This window comes from Protopterus annectens, chromosome 3.part0 (assembly GCF_019279795.1).
Source record: "Protopterus annectens isolate FY-2018-M chromosome 3.part0, PAN1.0, whole genome shotgun sequence".
Lineage (NCBI taxonomy): Eukaryota > Metazoa > Chordata > Ceratodontiformes > Protopteridae > Protopterus > Protopterus annectens.
This window is the reverse complement of record NC_056731.1, coordinates 160,782,566-160,803,201: the sequence shown is the minus strand read 5'-3', so window position 1 is coordinate 160,803,201 and position 20,636 is coordinate 160,782,566. Positions and strand designations below refer to the sequence as shown.

The window sequence follows — 20,636 nt, the reverse complement described above, 5'->3', positions numbered from 1 at the left end:
AACTTAATTATCTGTTTTAGTTTACATTCTGCACTGATTTTAAGGGTGGTGCAGTGGTGCAGCGGTTAGCATTGTTGCCTCACAGCAAGAGGTTCTCTGATTCGATTCTTGGCTGGAGGCCTTTTGTGCAGAGTCTGCATGTCCTCCCTGTGTTCTCCTGGGTTTCCTCCAGGTGCTCCAGTTTCCTCCCACATTCCAAAGACATGCAGCAGGTGGAGTGGACACTCTAAATTAGCCCTAGGTGTGAATGTGTGGTATGGATGAACTACCATGGCAGGGCTAGCCACCCGGCAGTGTAAACCTTGGATCTAGATGATTGTCACTATTGAAGTGACACCCTGACACCATGTGCAAAAATGGGAAAAGGGGTTGAGGATGGATGAATGGATTCTGCACTAATTTTAAAAGCTACAGTAATTTTGATAGATTTTTTTAATTGAAGTTTGTACTTTTGTCAAATCATATTTTAATTACAATGTGTTTTTCCTGTTGTATTATTTATTAATCTGTAAATTTCAGTATGCCTGTATGTATGTATGTATGTATGTACTTATTTATTATTATTTTTTATACTTATTTGCAATAGTTCTTTTAATAAACCATTAGAGAATTTTGTTCATTTTCTATACACCAGTTAAGAAAGGGAAGCAATTCTTTATCAGTTGCTAGCGTTTAAAAAACACTAGTAATGAAGCCAACCCATAGTCACATATTAAGAAGTCACTCTGAGGTTGGACAGAACTAAAGCAAGACTATTAACCAAATTTTACAGGACAATCTTAATGAATCACTGTGTTTCTTGTGCAGAATGCCCAAAAACTGAAGCACATCCTAGATATCAAAGTCGCTTGATCCCTATGCCCATCACAGAAGTATCATTTGAACATACTGTTATGGACATTATGGGGCTGCTGGTAAAATCTAGCAATTTTACATACTCACATAATATGCTATGTTACCAAATTTCCAGAAGCAATGCCATTATACAAAGCTAATGCTACGGCTAGTGCCAGGAAGTTGATTCAGTTATTCGCAGGGTGAGTACACCTAAAGAGATACTTACCAACGAAGGTGTTTGATGCTAACAATTGTTACTACTGTTGTCCTTGCATTTTTAATGATGGTGTAATTTTATTCTATTTATTTTGTAATCATAATTTATATTGATTTTGCCTTGTCTTATATTGCTATACTTACTGACATTAATAATGTTATATCAAGTTTATATTTTTTGTACGTCATCTTGAAGAACCTTGACATCTTTTGTTACAGTAATTATCTTAACCAGTTTGTATTTGGAGTATTCATCTACCAATAATCCACTTCCTGTGACTTCATTAAGCAGACCAGGTGGGATATCACTAGCTACCTCTTAGAATGGACAGGTAAACCTTCATTCTGACTTGTTACATCCTTTTGCCTCACCATATCATTTCTGTTAAATTACACATGGGTTGACATTTAGTGCTCTTAATCTGCACATTCCTTTTATCTGGAATAGTGTCTTATGTATTATCAGCACTTTCAATAAGTATTACTATTAAGTCTTCAAAGAGACTCACTAAAATTAGATATACCATAGAATGTGTGATGCGTACTTTGGATCTTGGGACCATATTTCAGTGATGGCACTAATATTAACATAGTTCAAACAAAGGAAAGCAGTGAATCCCCTCTACATGATGCCATGTCATTAGCCACTGACCGAATACCCAAATTTTATTGGAAAACGCAGGTACCATATGAGGATTTCGCTATGTAGATGTGATTTTCCCACTCTTGCAAGGGTGTTCCGATAATCTGGCTGCATAACATAAGAGGGAGGACATTCTTAGGCTTGTGATTGCAGCACAAATAATGACCATGTCATACCCAGACTCACAGATGGGGTCCTTAATTTTTACCCCAGGAAAGTGTGACACTGTCAGAAGCTTCTACTGAGATACACTGTTTAATGCACAAGTGAGTCATCAGTTAATAGGAGGCTTCTGGTTACCAGGCTAAAATGGCTGCCTTATTGACTTTCAGCTTTCATTTGTGGCTTAGCTGAGTGTTAATCAAAGGTATTTTGCTGTTATGGACTCTTCCTGCTTTCCAGGTTTGGTGACTGTGCATGTCTGATTTACTGTGATAAATGGGAGATCTGCAATATGTATTAAATGCATGAGATTCTAGTTATACTGTGCTTATTGCTTCTTCAGATACAGTTGAAGCTTTTGTCTATTTAATCTTTGGATTCTATGCAGCGGTACTGGTAGGTGTGTGTGTGTGTTTGTGTGTGTGTGTGTGTGTGTGTGTGTCTGCGTGCATGTGTGTGTTTGTGCATGCTGCTGCTGCTGAGAATTTAGTGAAGACATTTAACGGAAACTTAATTGTGCTTAAAACCAGTGATAGAACTGTGAACTGTAAGAAGACAGTGTTGTTGACTTTATGCCTCTGATGGGCTCTGTAGCACAGAGGGATAGGGGCAGTGTATTGTTTAGGAGCAACAGTTATAGATGGATGGATAGATGGATGATATTTAGACTATATAGCTGTGATAACTATTTTTTCACTTTTTTTTCACAATCAAACATTAGAAGTGGCTATCTTTTTAGAGCATGGTTAAGATGGCATACACATACTAATATTTTGTCAGAGATAACTTATTTTTTTCTCACTTATGGCTTTTGTTCAGACCATCATTGGATGAAAAGGTTGGAAAATGTTCTAAAATGCACCTGAAAGCATCTAGAACCCCATGGCTTCTGGGGGGCTAGCAGCCCACAGACCCCCACCTTAACTCAGTTACTGTCTTTACAGATATTACAGTGCAGTCATGGTCAGTCAGGGTGTGTTAAATGATGCAGAAAGAAAAGTTGAAGACTACAACAGAATATGAGAAAAGGTAGAAAAAAGTGATTTGAATCTTGTCATGAATCCAGGATGATGGAACATTAGGCAGAGACTTCAGGAGGTGTGTTGGGGTGGGCAGTGTACAGCAGGGAGGCATGCAGTGATTTGCCTATGGTGCCATTTGACCTAAGGCCAGACGTGCTTATCACTCCACCTCTTTTGAGCTGCTTTCCATATACAGAGACAGCAGTCTCGTTCTCAGACTGCCTCCCCACCTGCAAATTCCTGGATCTGCCACTGAATAGGTACAGTTAATCACAGACAAACAATAAAGCTCAGAAAACTGTGACAAGGGCACCACTATAATGAGCACCTGAAGGAAAGCCATCATTTGCTGTGGTGAGGGACCTGTTCTGGTATCGGTCTGTGCAGGACAGACCAGACTACCTTTCCTCATAACAACAACCTCTAGCTTACCTTATACGTTCATAGGTGTTTACTAGGCTAAGGGACCTGGAGCCTTTACAAGCCTAGCCCATAGGATTACCCTGGCATCTTGCCACCCAACCTTAGTTTCCAGTGCCTCTGTCGAGTAAAGCCACTGGAGTGATTCTTGGGGTGAATTTTCTATTTCCAATCCACTCATGAAGATTTCTCTTGAAGAGGGCCAGTGAGGTGCTCTGCTTGACATGTATGGGAAGTCTATTCCATAGCATGGGCAGCCTCTGGGATATGAACCTGTCCCTCCAGCTTGTTTTGTTGATTGTGGTTATGAGGTTGAGGTCTCTGGAGTGTGTGGTGTGGAGGGATTGGGATTTCTTTAAATGTAGCATTTCTAACAGAGCTGGGTCAGACATGGCTTTGTAAGTCAAGCAGAGATCACCTCTAAGTAGGCGATATGAGACAGAGAAAAGTTGGACTTTTTTAAAATCTGTCCATATAGGACAAATGTTTAAGGCCTAAGATCGTCTTTGTGAGATACTTTTGCGGCCTCTTCAGTTGTTGTAGGTGTTTAGTCAGGACATGCCAATTGGGGCACTGTACTCAATGATTGGTCTAACAAGGGAAGATTAGAGGGAGACAATGACCTCTTTCTTCCTGGATGCAAAACCTTTAGTAATGAGATGGCCACATAGAAGGACTTTCTGACCACAGTGGTAATGTGGTGGTCAAAAGACAGGTTGCTGTCAACCTGTGTTCCCAGATCTCCTATAATGTCTTCTGTGTTCAGTGGACTATCATTGATGTAGTAATTCATGGGAACTGGGTTTTTCCCAAAGAAGATGACGGCACATTTTTTGGCATTGAGCTTAATTAATGCAATGGTCCTGACACCAGTCGTTGGTCTCAGTAAGGCCTTTCTGTAGGATGTCAACATCACTTAGGGAGTTAATGATAGCTCCCAACTTGCAATCGTCTGAAAACTTTGTCAGCCAGAGTCCCTTCGTGTTGGCCTGGACTTCAGAGAAGTAGATACCAAAAAGGAGAAGACCAAGAACCAAACCCTGTGGGACTCTGCTCATGACTGGTTGGCAGTCTGACTTGAAGTCAGCTACTTTTACACTATGGGTTCTACCCGTGAGCCAGTTTGCACCCCACCTAGTGATATAGGGGTTGATGCCTAGCTTAGTGAGTTTTTCTATGATTCCTGAGTGGGGAATAGTATCAAAGGCCTTGGCCAGATCAAGATAGGCTGTATGGGCCACCTTGCCTTCATCCACAGCTCTGATAACTGACTCAAAGAAGCTGACCAAGTTAAGCAGGCATGATCTACCCTTCACAAAACCAAAATGTGTAGGATCCAGAGTTTGGTGATTCCCTACATCCTTGTTTATCAGGTCCATCATGATGTGCTTCATAGCTTTGCATATCGGACTCATCAGGCTAATGGGGCGATAGTTCTCAAGGTATGTAGTCGCTCCTCCTTTGTGGAGAGGGATGACTGTAGCAGTCCACCATTCGGTAGGGACAAACCCTGAGATGAGGCTGTGACTGAAGAGGGCACACAGATAAGGTGCCAGTTCACTCTGTAGTTCATGTAGAACACAGCCAGGGATATTGTCAGGTCCCATAGAAGCTGAATTCTTGGCCATGGACAGTGCTATTTTTACCTGTACAGCAGTAATACTGGGTGCCTGGCAATCTACTGGTATTGTGACTGGTCCTTTGGGGAGAGAGAGGGGTAAAGTTGGCACTGAATCTGTCGGCCAGTATATTGGAAATATCTGTCGGCTCAGTATAGGAGGTACCATTGTGCAGTAGCTCAGAACAAATCTAGGTATTGCCACGGATATTCTTTACATAACTACAGAAGGCCTTGTGGTTGTCTTTACTATCTGCTGCAATTCTGTTTTCATAGCTAGCTTTGGAGGATTTGATGAGGGGATCTCAACTTTTTGTTGAAGCTGAAAAGGGAGTTTTTCCAGTCTTGGGACTTGACCTTATTCCGCATCAGTTTCCTCCTTGTGTTGTAGAGTTTGTTTATGGCAGATGACCAGTATAGCTGAGAGATATAACACCCTCCAATACATCCTGGGTTTGATCCAGGGCTGTGCCTAGTTCATCTTTAGTGGGAGGTATTTGGGTACATTTTCACAAGGTGTTTATTAAACCATTTCAATTGACTTTGTTCAACACGGAACAGCAGTGACTTTGTTCCAAGATCATTCTGGACTGCTAGGCTCTCATTCATTGTCATGAGCAGATCCACTATATGAGATCTGCAGCAATACAGGAAAGCATAATTTGTTTGAAAAAGTTTTACAAAAGAAAAAAAAGTGGAATGATCATTAGGGTCACTCAACAGTGCTAAAATAAGGCAGGCAAGTGGAGAGATATTAAGAATAGAGGATATTAAATACAGGGTTCAGATAGCTTTGTACTGCCTGTTTTGAGTGTTTATTGCATAATATTTTAATAAGAACCTGTTTACAGACTTGCCTGTTGAGAAATGCCACTTTGATGTTTCAGCATTTGAGAATATGGCTTAAATGAACTTTAAGCTGATGATATACAGTAAAAGTGAGTATAGATAATGAAAGGTTCATTTTCCTCACAGAACTATGTAGATAATTAAAACAACCTTACTCATTGAGCACTGGTGTCAAAACGATAGCAGACCTCAAGATGACATGCAACAGACAACTGAGACGTTCTTTGATGGGTGGAAAATGAGCTTTTCATTACGCAGAACTTGTAGCATACCTGTGCTCCACATCTTGACTACTGTGGTAGTCAGATAAATGATTTACAAATCTGGAAACCATATGTATCATACAGGTACATAAATGTGTGTTTAATATCCTGCAAATCCCAACATGAACCCGGTCTGTAATATATTAATGTTTTTAACCATCAATATACTCTCTCTCTAATGTCTTTGCTCATCAAAAGAAGAACTGTTGGAAATACCAAAAGAATGGCTGAAATCTATGCCTGACAATGTTTTTTCACCAAATGTAGTGACCCGATGTAGTCTTCTGTATTTTAGTTATAAAACAGATGCAACGCAGGCAGGAGCGGCCTTAGGTCAACTGGCGCCATAGGCAAAAGGGCTCCATGGCACCCCCCACAACACTAGCTGGTGCCCCCATCCTGGTCTACCTACACCAAATAAATACTGGAAAAGCGCCCCTTCCAGAGCGGCGCCCTAGGCGGCTGCCTAGTTGGCCTATGCCTAAGGCCGGCTATGAACGCAGGGCACTTAAACTGGGATCCACAGGGACCCAAACCTTGCTTGTGCAAGCAGTTTTCATAAGTTTCAACAGGTTTTAATTTTTATCATAAGTGCAATACATTGTAATGTTGCTAATGTTCTGTTTTTACTTAATGTCTGTTACAAAACCATAAGTGCCATTTTTACATTGCATAGTGTATAGAGCATGTTGACTATACCCAGAAATAGGCAACTTGTTAAACCTTGTTATGCACATGCATGTCAACAGAAAACTACATAACAATCTTGTACTGCATGGACCACCATGACACTACTTTGAGTTTAGGAAAAATATAGCTTTGCTAGGCACCTTTCTAGTGAAAGAAAGGTGTTTAACAAAAATTTGTTAAACAACTTTCAATCCTGTTAAGACCTAGCTTTGTGCTAGAGCAGAAACAGCAACCACCACTGAATAGCATTGTGAAGCTAAAATAGATTAGAAAGCTATAAAACATCACAAAAAGCCTCACTTCTTTTTGAGCGTAGCAGCATGGAGTGTATTAAGGCTGTTTTTATAGGATCAAAGATACACTTTCTTCTGGATTCTGTCTGTAAGGTAGTGCTATGTGTGTTACAGCTTTCAAAGCTGTAAAACATTTTATGCTCCTACAATTTTTTTGGCAAGCAGTGGTACACCAGGGCAGCTAAAGCTTTGTGTATTACAAAAAAATCATGATGTGATCTTGACACAGATGTCAAGACTCACTTCTTGAGCTCCACTTCCCTCTGCTGTTAAGATGAATATCTTGGAAGCCATTTTCTTGAGCACCTAAGTTGGTTATGATCAGAGACCTGAAAGTACAGTTTTGTACCTACCATAAATGTAGATGTCCGATAGGTATGCATCTGCAGTCATAACATATGGGTTGTCCTGCCTCAGGCAGCCCTTCGGTCGGCCAGATTCCAAAGTATGGGTCTGGCCTCGGCTGATATCGCACTTCACCCAACGTCATAGCTCCTGGGGTATAAAGGCATCAGCCAACGCCATTTTCCTCAGTGTTTCTTGCCCCAGATGCCAGGTGCCCTCTAGGAAGGCTAAATTTGTATAAAAGTAGAAAATTCCAAACAGTAGAAATCAAAAAGTATATATACATATATACATACAAACAAATACACCATAATAGATTCCCCCAGCTAGCTAAGAGAGGGGTAAGTACCCTAGGAATACCACAGAGGGGAAGGAGGGTGGGTAATCCTGACTGCAGATGCATACCTATCGGACATCTACATTTATGGTAGGTACAAAACTGTACTATGTCCTTCAAGGATGCATCTGCAGTCATAACATATGGGTAGAATACCATAGCCAAACTGGGGAGGAGGCACTAAGATAATGATGGTGTAGTTAAGATCCCTTGTAAAACTGCAGTTGCAAAACCTGCTCGGGATCTGGAGTATAAAGGAAGATTGTAATGCTTGGCAAATGTATGCACGGAGCTCCAAGTAGCAGCTTCTAAAATGTCTTTGGTAGCCACTCCTCGTAGGAAAGCTGTAGTGGTGGCTGTAGCTCTTGTGGAGTGAGGCCTGATATTTTCAGGAGTTGTCTTTCCATGAAATGAGTAGCAGAATCGAATGCAATTTCCTATCCATTTTGAGATTGTCTGTTTTGAAATTGCTTTTCCTTGCACTCCTGTTGCATATGCTTCCAGAAGCTGGTCAGTTTTTCTGCTGGCCTTAGTTCTGTCCAGATAGTAGCGCAGTTGTCTGTGTACATCCAAGGTGTGTAGTAGTTTTTCCCTCCTGTTCTGTGGGTTAGGGAAGAATGTAGGTAAATGAATAGCTTGGTTCAAGGATACCCTGGATACCACCTTTGGCATAAAAGTAGGATTGGTTCTCAGAGACACTCTATCCTGGTGAAAGATAAGGAAAGGCTGCACTGCCATTAATGCCTGTAACTCGGATACCCTTCTTGCTGAAGTGATTGCTAGCAGGAAGGCAGTTTTCCAAGATAAGAACTGTAAGTCTGCTGTTGCTGCTGGTTCAAAAGGGGGAAGTGTTAATTTTTCTAGCACAAAATTGAGATCCCATGCAGGCAGAGGTGGTTTCCTTGGAGGTTTTACATTTTTGATCCCTCTCAAAAATTGTCTGAGGAGAGGATGAGAGAAGACAGGAGGATCCATGTTGTACTCTGCAGAAATTGCTGATGCATGAATCTTAATGGAAGAATAGGACAAGCCATTGTGGAACAGTTCTGCTAAGTATTCTAGGATGTGTGCGCTAGGTTTGCCAGTGTGACATTTGTTCCCTTTGCTGCACTCCAAATGAGGAATCTCTTCCATTTGGCTGAATATGTTTTCCTTGTGAAGGGTCTGCGAGCCTCCAGGATAATGTCCTTAACCCTCTTAGATAAAACAGGTTGGTTTTGTTTTATGCAATTTTCCAAGCAGTTAGCTGCAGCGTTTTTAAGTTTGGATGCAGGGTCTTGTAGTTGTTCTGCGTTAGAAGTAAAGGACATAGAGGTAGAGGCCATGAGTTCGTCCGAGACATGCTTCTCAGTAGCGGGTACCAATGCTGCCTTGGCCAGTCTGGAGCTATCAGAATTACCTTTGGCTGTTCCTCTCTGATCTTCAGTAGAACTTTGTACATCAATGGGAGAGGTGGAAAGGCATATACTGTCAGGGCCTTCCAGCTGAAAGAAAGGGAGTCCACCCTCCAGGCTTGTGGGTGGTATACTCTTGAGCAGAATTTCTTCAGTTGGTGGTTGAGTGGGGAGGCGAACAGGTCTATCTCTGGCATTCCCCATTTCTTTGTTATGGTTTTGAAGATGTCTGGATGCAGCATCCATTTGTGAGCATCCGTGGTAGTTCTGCTTAAGCTGTCTGCTAGTGAATTCTCTTTTCCTGGTACGAATCTGGCCTGCAGTTGAATGTTGAGATTCAGGCCTAAGTTCCACAGGTCCATTGCCATCCGGCATAGAGGGTATGAATGTGTGCCTCCCTGTTTGTTGATGTACCACATGACTGTGGTATTGTCTGTCCTTATCAGCAGGTGTCCTTGCTGGAGGAATGATTTGAATGCCTCGACTGCATGTTTCACTGCCAGCATCTCCTTTAGATTTATGTGTAGATTCAGCTGGTCTTGGGACCATAGGCCTTGGATACACTTGTCTTCCATGTGTGCCCCCCAGCCTAGGTCTTAGGCGTCCGTGGTGATGGTCTGCCTTGGATGTGGTTTGTGGAAAGGCAATCCTCTGTTGATCTGGCAGGCCTGAGCCCACCACAGGAATTCTTTTTTCAGGCATGGAATGATTGGTATCAGGGCTTCTAGACTGTGTCTGTGTTGAGACCATACATTCCTTAGGTACCATTGTAATTTTCTCACATGTAGTCTGGCATGTGGGATCAAGATTATGCAGGATGCCATGTAACCCAGGGCCTGCAGGACTTTCCTTGCAGTAAGCTGAGTTTGTCTTGTTAATGCCATGAAGTAGACTGGTAGTTGCTTTTGTTTTTCTTCTGTGAGAAAAGCCATCTGAGTTATTGTGTCCAGTTCTGCACCCAAAAATGTTATCCTTTGGGATGGCACTAGTCTTATTGACTTTTGTATGTTGACTGTGTATAACAAGGCTTGCAGCAGTTGTATGACATAGGCCAAATCCGTTATTATTTTTGTCTTGTTGTCCGCTTGTAATAGGCAGTCGTCCAGGTATGGGTAGATTTGAATTCCCTGAAGCCTGCAATGTGCAATTACTGATGCCAGGCATTTCGTGAATACTCTGGGCGCAGTAGATAAGCCAAAGGGCAATGCTGAGAATTGATAATGCTCTGATCCTGCAAGAAATCTGAGGTGTCTTCTGCAATCTGGTCGTATAGGGACGTGCAGGTATGCCTCCTTGAGATCTAGAGTCACCAGCCAAGACTCTTTGCCCAACATGGGAAGAAGTTGCTGTAGGGTCAGCATCTTGAATTTTGGAACAATGAGATATGTGTTCAGTGCGGACAAGTCGAGAATAGGCCTCCATTGATTTTCTTTTCTTGGTACAAGGAATAGTCTGGAGTAAAATCCTTGGCCTTGTTCCGTAGATGGTACCTTTTCTATTGCTCTCATCCTTAGTAAGCTGATGATTTGTTTTAGAGCCTCTGATTTCTGGCTTGGTGGAAGGTTTGGCATTCCTCTCTTTTTTGGTAGAGTGTGGAAGTGAAACCTGTAGCATTTGTCTATTGTTTGCAAAGTCCATTTGTCTCCTATAATGCAATGCCAGTTTTTTGAAAATAAAGCTAGCTTTCCGCCCAAGGGTGCTTCCAGTTGTTCCCTGGTAGGCGGAATCAGAGCCAAGTCATTGTGACTGTCCTGTGGAAGTGGTTGCAGTCGCAGCTGTGGCGGCACTTCTCTGGTTGGCAGGTTGCCACTGACGACCCCTGTAGGCACCCCTTGATTGACCTCTGCCTCTTGGGCGTCTATTTCTGCCTCTCTGTGCTCTGGAGGTGTCTGGAAAGGACCAATTCTTTGAAGGCCAATTTCTGCTGAACCTCGGAGGTTGGACCTGCAGAAAATCCTTGACTGTTTGGACAGATTTTGCTTTTTCTTCCACTTTCTTTAGAACCTCCTGTGCAGGCGAGCCAAATAAACTTTGTTTCTCCATAGGGGCATCTAGGAGTTTAGACTTAACATGGTCTGGCAAGGATTGTTCTTTTAGCCAGGCATGCCTTCGAATCACTGCTCCAGTCATAGCTGATCTAAATGAAGCCTCCAGTGCATCATAGCCACATTTTAAGAAATTATTACTGACCTGCTGAGAGTTGTGTACCAACTCCTGAAGGGACTTACGGTCTAAAGGTTCAGGAGAGGACAGCTTTTTATTCAGCTGATCTAACAAAAATTCCTGGTACTGTATCATGTGAAATTGACAGTTTAAAGCCCTGGCAGAAAGAGTAGCAGATGTATAAACCTTTTTACCCCATCTCTCTAATGCCCTTGATTCTCATTCAGAGGGTAGGGTTTTTTTGGCAGAGGCAGCTGCAACACCTTTAGGGCCCTGAGAAATGGTTTCTGGGTCTGCAGCATGGGCCTTATACAAGTGGAAGTGAGAATCCGGGACCCTGTAGTATCTGTCAGGTTTGGCAGGGGCCGGGGGAAGAGAATCAGGGGCAGTACTGGCATCATTGTATGCATCATCAACAACTGATAGTACAGGTGGTATGGCTAAAGGCCTATGCTGTGGTAAGCGTAAAAAAGTCCTTAGCCTTTTCCTAGAATCAGAAAAATCCTGACCCTGCCATTGGAAGTGTTCCCTCATTGAGTGTAGAGTTTCCCCAAATGAAAATTCTTCTGGAGGGGAGGCAGAAGGAATGGAGTCTTCTGCATCAGAATCCTCATAAGGTGAGTATGGTCCTTCCTGATGGTCAGATAAATCTGAACCATCCGAGGAATAGTCAGAGGAGAGAGGTTCAGGGGATTCAGTCCTAGGCCTCTTTTCAGGAGGCGTTTGTGAGGCCCTGTCTGGGTGAGGTTGGGATCCCCTGATCAGAGAAATAAGGTCCTCAGCAAGGCTGAGAATCTGAGAACTTGAGGTAGGTCTGTGAGAGGGAGCTTTTCTAGGTAAGGCCTTGGAAAGTTTAGCTGCTTTAGCCCTGGAGAAGGCCTTGATAGACATAGAAGCAGGGGGTCTAGCTGCCCCACGTGCAGGAGTAGAGATGTCCAACGGAATGGTGTCGGACAAATCTTGTGTGCCTGCTTCTTCAGTAGGAATTTCTGTAGCCGACTCAGCCGGGGCCTGTGTGGCCTCGGTTGTCAGAGGCATGCTTTCGGCCGAAGGGAGAACCGAGGTCTCGGTTTCAGACGAAACCGAGACACTCGCGGTAGGCCTAACCGTGGTTTCAGCCGAAACTGCAGGCTGCGAGTGTCGGTCCTTTTCCTTGCGTTTTTTAGCTAAATGTGTAGTCGGAGTCTCCGATGGCATTTTATATGCAAAAGCGGAGCCAAAAAACTCTTCAGCAAACTCCGACCGACGTCTAAGTGTCCGTCGGTTGAAGGAAGCACAGGCTTAACAAGCTGATACGTCGTGGTCTGGGCCTAAGCAAGGAAGGCAGTAAGAGTGGAAATCCTTATGAGGTATTTGTTTCCCACAAGTTAAACAATTATTTACTTTGTCTGACATCGGCTGAGGCAAGAAAGAGTCCCCAACGGGGTACTTAGCTTTTTTAGAAGTCTTCGGTAGCTGAAATCTCTGGATCTGACCGACCGGCACTTGCGAACAGCTTCTGCTTCGGGCACCGTGCGGCAAGAAAGACTGAGGAAAATGGCGTCGGCTGATGCCTTTATACCCCAGGAGCTATGACGTCGGGTGAAGTGCGACATCAGCCGAGGCCAGACCCAGACTTTGGAATCCGGCCGACCGAAGGGCTGCCTGAGGCAGGACAACCCATATGTTATGACTGCAGATGCATCCTTGAAGGACATCATAACCCTCTTTGTTACGCACTCTTCAAGGCTGATATTGATACTCATACTGCTGCACTGAAACCATTTACTGGAGAATGAAAAGGAGAAACCTGGCAGCTCTGACACTTTCTTTGTCACACAAATGCACAAATGACAAAAGTATGGCACACCACACGTTTTACAGTGTGGCAGCACTAAGTGCATTACAACTTTCAAAGCTGTACAATTCACAGTCCTACCTATTTTGTTTTTAATTGTCAGTACATTAGGGCAACTAAAATTTCAAGTATTACAAAAATTATGACTAGGTTTGTGCAAACATAACTAATATGCCATGTGTTCTTGACATAATGTCAATCTTCACCTCTTCAGCTTTGTTCTCAAAGTGAATTGTTTTAACATCCACTTCTTGCAGACATGATAAACTGGTTCTGATAACAGACCAGATCTTATGGATTTTGTTATCCCTCAACACTAATTAGTCCCCATTTTCTCATAAATATACAATCCAATGTTTTTTTATAAAATATTTTCTGATGTATCAGGGAATAAGACACAAACACATATTATAAAGTTTCTGTTAAGAACAAGGCTGTAAAACATTGTCATTACTTAGGAACACTGCATTGTTACAATCCACAGCTGCTACAGGTCTTGTTTTCCTGCTTATTTTTGAACCTCATAGAGAAAATTGGAAACAAAAACAAAACATTCATTATTTCCTGGATCAATGACTGCAGCATGCTTCCAGGATGCACTGCGGCTATAGAAATAATTTTGAGTTGACAGCTCTGTATGCGAGATGCAGTATTGCAACAATGTTAAAACAGGCATGAGAGGCAGACTAGTTGCTTCATAACTGTTCACATATGCAAATATATGCATAGAATCTGCTAGCTAACAGCGAAACAAACTCATACTAGTTATTGCCACTATGTCAAGTCAGGTGCTTTAATAAACAATACACAGAGACATGTGATATAGCCCATCTGAGTTCTATAGTTAAACTGAATTCTCTGGAACATGAGTATACCACACAGCTTTCTAATCACTTAAGTTAATTCACCAGTAATTAAAGGTATATATTTGTATACCTACAACTCTAGTATAAACAATTTCTACATTTTTAATTTTATGTTATCAAAGCATCATCATCATCAGCCCCTTCCTTTCCCGTTTTCTACAAGGTGTTGGGGCATCACGTCAACTGTCACCATCTTTCTTGATTCATTGTTACTCTCCAACCTTCTTCAATGGTCATGCCTCACTGCTGCAGGTCTTCTGTCATACAATCCCTCTATCCATCCATCCATCCATACCTTTGGTGGATGTCCTTGTTTCCACTTGCCTTCTTCCTGTTTCTGTCAAATCTTCTTCAAAAGATTGTCCTCTGTTTTCCTACACATCTGCCTGAACCACTGTAATTGGTTCACTTTGACCTTGTTTGCCTTCTGCTGTGATGTCCTCATTTCTTTAGAAGTACCAAAGTGTGCATTTCTACCACTCATCTCAGGCACTCCATCACCTCTAGCTTCCTTAGATGCTCTGCCTTCACTACCTAGGTTTCCATATCATAGGGCTGTACTGGTTGTACCACTGTTTTGTACATCTTACTTGTCAGCTTCTTTGGTGGGGTGGCAGTGGTGGTGCAGCATTTAGTGTTACCACCTCAAAGCAAGAGGTTGTCCAGTTTGATTCTTGGGTGGGGTGTCTTCTGTGTGGAGTCTGCATGTCCTCCCTTTGGTCATGTGGGTTTTCCTCCAGGTGCTCCGGTTTCCTATCACATCCCAAAGACATGATGTAGGTGGAATGGACGCACTAAATTGGCCCTAAGGTATGAGTGTGTGTGTGTGTGTGTGTGTGTGTGTGTGTGTGTGTGTGTGTGTGTGTGTGTGTGTGTGTGTGTGTGTGCCTTCTGTGGAAGGTTGGGCGCAAGGCTGACAATTCAACACCACTGCCAATCATTCTGCAGACTGTTGTTCTGCTGTGGTGACCCCTAACCGGGAAAAGCCAAAAGAAGAAGAAGAAGAGCATTTGTCATCTTCTTTGGCATTCTTCTATCAAACACTGTCCTTGACATTCTGTGCCAGTTGGCTGCAGCCCCTCTGATTCATGATAACAAAACACATGCTTTACAAAAACGTTTTGTTTTATTATTAGTTTACAGAGTATTAGAAAGTACTTTTATCTGTTACAGAAATAAAAAATATGTATATAAACAGTTTGCAAGGAAGATCCCTTTTGAATATATTATTGGATCTTCCATTAAATATGGGTTTGGTGTCTCAGTATTAGCTTAAAGGTGTAGAAAGTAAGTCCCTGGTGTTGGAGCGATTAGATAGGTAGTCAAATCCAGTAACAAGTAACTCATGTTTACAGTTCAGTACAAACTACTGCAAAGCTGTGAAATGCAGCAGAAAATAAATTAAAAAATATCAACTAGCAATCTACATAAATCTCAATAGTAATATAAAAAACTTAAGGAGGCCACCTCCCTGGTACTGGTGGATAAGCAGTCAAATCCAGTAAATGAGTAGCTCAGGTGTGCATCATGGTGCAACTCAGTACATACAAGTACAAGGCCAACCAATGCAGCAAAACCTAAAACAAGCAAATACCTAACAGAAACTGGGAGCACTAAAAATCCAGTATTCTCACCACGGCAAACTGGGAAAACGCTTCCAAATGAAACACATGACACTAGCAGGCAACACGTCTCAATGTTAGCTTAAAAATATCACTTCCCTGGTGTTGCAGGATTAAGATTGGTGGTCAGAATCAGTCAACTAGTAAATCATATGTGCCATGTAGTGTAGCTTACCATAGTCTTCAGATATACATTTCTGTAATCTCACATTAGTGTTGGACTACATGAGTGCCAGTCACTAGTGCTGTAATATAGACCCTAGTATCCTTTAGAACTGCATTCACCACTTATTTGCTACCTCCTATAGTCAAGCAGCACTACCTAATATGACATGAATAAGTATAAAGGTAGATATACTGAGTATAGAAATACCAAAATGGCAGTACTTACAAGCCAACTATAAATTATTGAAATTGCTGCAAAGCAATGCTCACTGAAAACTCTGCCATGCATTACATCGATAACCTTATACTTAAATAGTTTACTTAGTGTACTGTGTGCTAAGCCTTCATCTTTGCATGAAAGGAACACATCAGTTTCACCTTGTACTACAAGATAGCACAAATGAAACAAAGGCAATGCAGTCCATGACATGATGAAACACACACACACACCCAAGCAACATATCGACAGAGGCTGTTTTATTTCAGCTTCTCAAGGCTCTTCTCTGCCAGCAAATCATGGCATAAAAGACTAGCATTCTGAACATTTTTGAAGAAAAAATAAATGCATTTATTCTTCTTTGAATTGACAGAGGCAAAAAGTGATGTGCATTCAATTATGACTCTCTAGAACATGACTAACATGCATTCATCTTCCTGCAGATGTTTGGTATTTATCTCATTGATTCATACATATCTGTATCTGAAGACAGAGTTTAAATAATATTTTCACCATTTGAATCTGTTAGCTTAAAAACTTACCTAGACACTTTCCAAGGTGTTTTACATCAATCTGTTCTTGTCTCAGACATGACGCTTCTCTCACAAGACAGGGATTATTGTAAGAGCTTCCATCAGAGGCACACACGGGATTATAGTTGTGTCCACTGCAGTCTATGTTACACACACACCTGCAAACATACACACAACTAAGTACCAGCTTGAACTGACATAAACAGTAGACTGTATGACGTAAGAAAGGTTTTATTGGCAATTCTGCTTGTTTTAAACTTTCAACATACTAAATCCTGTAATTCTAAACTTTTAACAAATATGAAACGAGATAACGCATTCAAAAGTCTCATTCTAATATGGGCTCTAACAGTGAAAAAGGTAAGTATTTCCATTTCTTTCAACATTTCTGTAAAAACTGACTATGTTAACAAAACAAAACAAAGCAAAAAAGAAATATCTAAACACTTTTCCACAGATTTTGTCATCCTTTGGAAATAAAAGCAGGATATATACTGCATGATTTCTAAACAAATATTTAACACTGTGAATATATGGGGTCATCTGACCTTCATTAGTTGTGAACATGAGTAAGGGCAAAAGGTCATGTATTGTGAATGACCATAAACACAATATTTCATTATTGTATAATACAGCTGAGATTTCGCCCAGTAGAACAATACTGGGTGGATCTTGCGCATGTGTATATAAAGTGTAAATTTATAACACTGCTCATGAAGTCTGAATTGTGATAGGCCCAGGCAAACTGCCATCACACTAACTCTAGCTGTCTTTGCTTTCATTTCCTTTGTAGTCAGTAACACTGGATAACCTAATATTACAGCAAACACAGTGCAGACCAGAAGAACTGCAAAATGACAATGCTACGGCATTTTACCCAACTGTACTTTTTCTCACGTTACATTAGCAACCTGACATAAAGATTAAGTTTACTGTAAAGAATTCCACGGCACATTTAAGGGTACCATTACTGAAACCAGTGTTAAGACAAAGCATGATTAAACCGATGTTATGACAGAGTTCTCAGGTTTGATTCTTGGCTAGGGTACCTTCTGTGCAGAGTCTGCAAGTCGTCCCTGTGCTTTCATGCATCTTCTCCAGGTACTCTGACTTCCAGCCACATATCAAAGACATGCAGTAGGCAGATGGCGAGTGAATCTAAATTGTCTCTACGTGTGCATGCAATGTGTATGATAAAAAGACCTGACAATACGCTTTTGTTCCCTACTTGCTTAGTAAGTTCTGTGAATGGCAGCAGCTGTTCCTGGTGTGTTACACAAGTTGGATGCAGGTTGTGTTACAACCTAAAGTTACATAGGATAACTGACAATGAGTCACTTAGATGCATGAGTGACCACTACCTAAAATATATGAGCTGTTTATTATCAGTATCCAAAGGAGAGAAGAAAACAAAGAACAGTTGTGTACACTTACCATAAATGTAGATGTTTGAGTGCATTCACTGTTGCAGTCATCACACTTGGGTTATCCTGCCAGGGGTAGCCCTCAGTTGTACCGAATACCAGAAGCTTAGTATTTCTGTGTCGGTTACTGTCGCTCCAGGACTGAAGTCAGGTCGTCAGTGGTATAAAATTAGGCAGCCGATGCCATTGCATCAGTTTTTTATGCCCCAAATGTCAGGAGCCCACAAATAGTGAGCTAGGTTATGGTGGAAGAACACCACTAGTAGAAAGTAAATACCAAAAATCCCTGTAAGCAGTCAGGAAGAGAAAGAGAGAAAGAAAAGAGGGATGGAGGGTGGGAAACCAGGACTGCAACAGTGAATACAATCGAACATCTACATTTATGCTAAGTGTACACAACTGTACTATGTTCTTCATGTTTCAATGTTGCAGTCATCACACTTAAATTGATTCCTAAAGCTGAAGAAAAGGGTGGAGGCAGTCAGGAAGACTGGGGGCTGGCTAGGATGCCCTGCAAGACTACGGTTGCAAAGCCTGTCCTGGATTTGGAGAAGATAAGAAGGTGGTAATTCTTGGTGAAGGTATGAACAGAATTCATGTTGCGCCTCCAGGATGTCCCTGGTAGGGACCCCGCTGAGAAAAGCTGCAGAGGTGGAGGTTGCCCTAGTGGAATGTGTCCTGACTCCCTTAGGGGCGGTTTCCCGTGGTATTTGTAGCAGAAATTGATACAGAGTGCTATCCATTTGGAGATTGTTTGTTTGGATATGGCCTTGCCCTCTGCCCCTGCTGCAAAGCTGACTAGCAATTGGTCAGTTTTCCTAAAAGATTTAGTCCTATCCAGGTAGAATCTGAGCTGTCTGTGCACATCTAGAGAATGCAGAATCCTTTCCCCCCTTGTTTTGTGGGTTAGGGAAAAAGGTGGGCAAATAAACAGATTGGTTGGGAGCTTTACTGGACAACACTTTAGGCATGAAAGTTGGGTTAGTCCTGAGGGAGACCCTGTCAGCATGAAAAATGATGAAGGGCTCTACTACCATGAGTGCTTGTAGCTCTGAAACTCTTCTAGCTGAAGTGCTGGCCAGAGGCAGGCTGTTTTCCAAGAGAGAAAATTTAACTCTGCTGAAGCTGCAGGCTCAAAGGGGGCTAGTGTGAGCTTTTCCAGCACAAAGTTAAGGTCCCAGGCTGGGAGTAGGAGCTCTTCTGGGTGGACTTAAATTGTTAGCCCCTCTTAGGAACTGTTTGATAAGAGGGTGTGAAAAGAGAAGTGGCTCTGTGCTGTAATGAGCAGAGATGGTAGAAGCATAAATTTTAATAGAAGAGAAGGATAGGACTCTGTGTAGTAGGTCTGCTAGGTAATCCAGGATGAGAGGTAGGGAGGGCTATGTTGTTTCAGATCCTTTAGCCTGGATCCAGATGCAATACCTTTTCCACTTGTCAGCATAGGTTTTTTAGTGCTGGGGCATCTGGCCTCACGTATAACATCCAGGACTTGCTTGCTTAGACTGGCAACTGGAGGAGAGGTCAGGGAATAAGCCAGGCTGCCAGGTTCAGGGTCTGCAATTGTGGATGCATGAATTCTCCATTCTGCTGGGTTAGGAGAGTTGGGATCTGAGATAGGTGCCATGGTGTCAGGGGTGACAGACTGTACAGCAGTGGGTACCAGTGCTGGCATGGCCAGTCTGGGGCAATCAAGATTACTCTTGTTTTTTCCTCCCTTATTTTGAGTAGTACCCTTGAAAGTAGAGGTACAGGGGGAAATGCATAGATCGAGAGGTTTACCCATGGGAAGGATAGGGCAACCACTTTCCAGGCCTTGCTATGAGGTTCCCTGGAGCAGAATTTGCTGAGCTGGTGATTGTTGTAGGAGGCAAAGAGGTCCACCTTAGGGGTGCCTCATTTCTGGGTTACAAGGTTGAAGGTGCTATGGTCTAGCTGCTACTTGTGTGGGTCTAGGAGTTTTCTGCTTAAGTTACTGCCAGAGAGTTTTGGGATCCTGGCAGGAATTGCGCTTGCAGGTGAATTTGGATGGCTGAAGCCATGTGCCAAAGGGTCATGACAAGCCTGCAGAGGGGATAAGAGTGAGTTCCTCCATGCTTGTTGATGTACCACATCACTGTGCTTTTGTCTGTTTTGATCAGTAGAGGCCCCAGGGAGAGTAGGGTTCTGAAAGCTGTCAAAGCATGCTGAACAGCTGGCATCTCTTTTTGGTTGATATGCAGATGTATTTGATTTGGGCTCCAATGGCCCTGAATGCACCTGCTGTCCAGGTGTGCACCCCAGGCATAATCTGATGCATCTGTGGTCAGGGTCTGGGCGGCGTGGGGTTTTGAGAAGGGAAGACCCTTGTTGTGGTTGCATGCTGCTGCCCACCAAAGAAAATCTTTCCATTGACATGGTATCATAAGTAGGATAGCTTCCAGGTCCTGAGAGTGTTGACACCAAAGGCTTTTTAGGTACTATTGTAGTTTCCTCATATGCAGTCTGGCATATGGAATGAGTAGAATGCAGGATGCCATGAATTCTTGAGCTTGCAGGATTTTCCTTGCAGATAACTGGGTTCTGGTGGCTAGTTGAGAAAAGTAGCCTGTCAGATACGCTTGTTTTTCTGGAGTAAGAGAGCTTAACCTCCTAAAGGTGAGACTACCACAACCTTTATATTTACAATGTACCAATTACCCTAGTAAGCCTTCCTCAAATTAATTCAGTAAACTCCACTACTT

General features: G+C 42.4%; 1 protein-coding gene across 1 annotated transcript in view; it reads right to left on the bottom strand.

Moving 5' to 3' along the window:
* TMEFF1 (transmembrane protein with EGF like and two follistatin like domains 1) overlaps positions 1 to 20,636 on the bottom strand; it is a 1,099,811-nt gene that overhangs the window by 131,771 nt on the left and 947,404 nt on the right. The window contains exon 6 of the mRNA XM_044064659.1: positions 16,502 to 16,650. Coding sequence (XP_043920594.1) covers positions 16,502 to 16,650 — 149 coding nt within the window. The remainder of the gene's footprint in view (positions 1 to 16,501; positions 16,651 to 20,636) is intronic.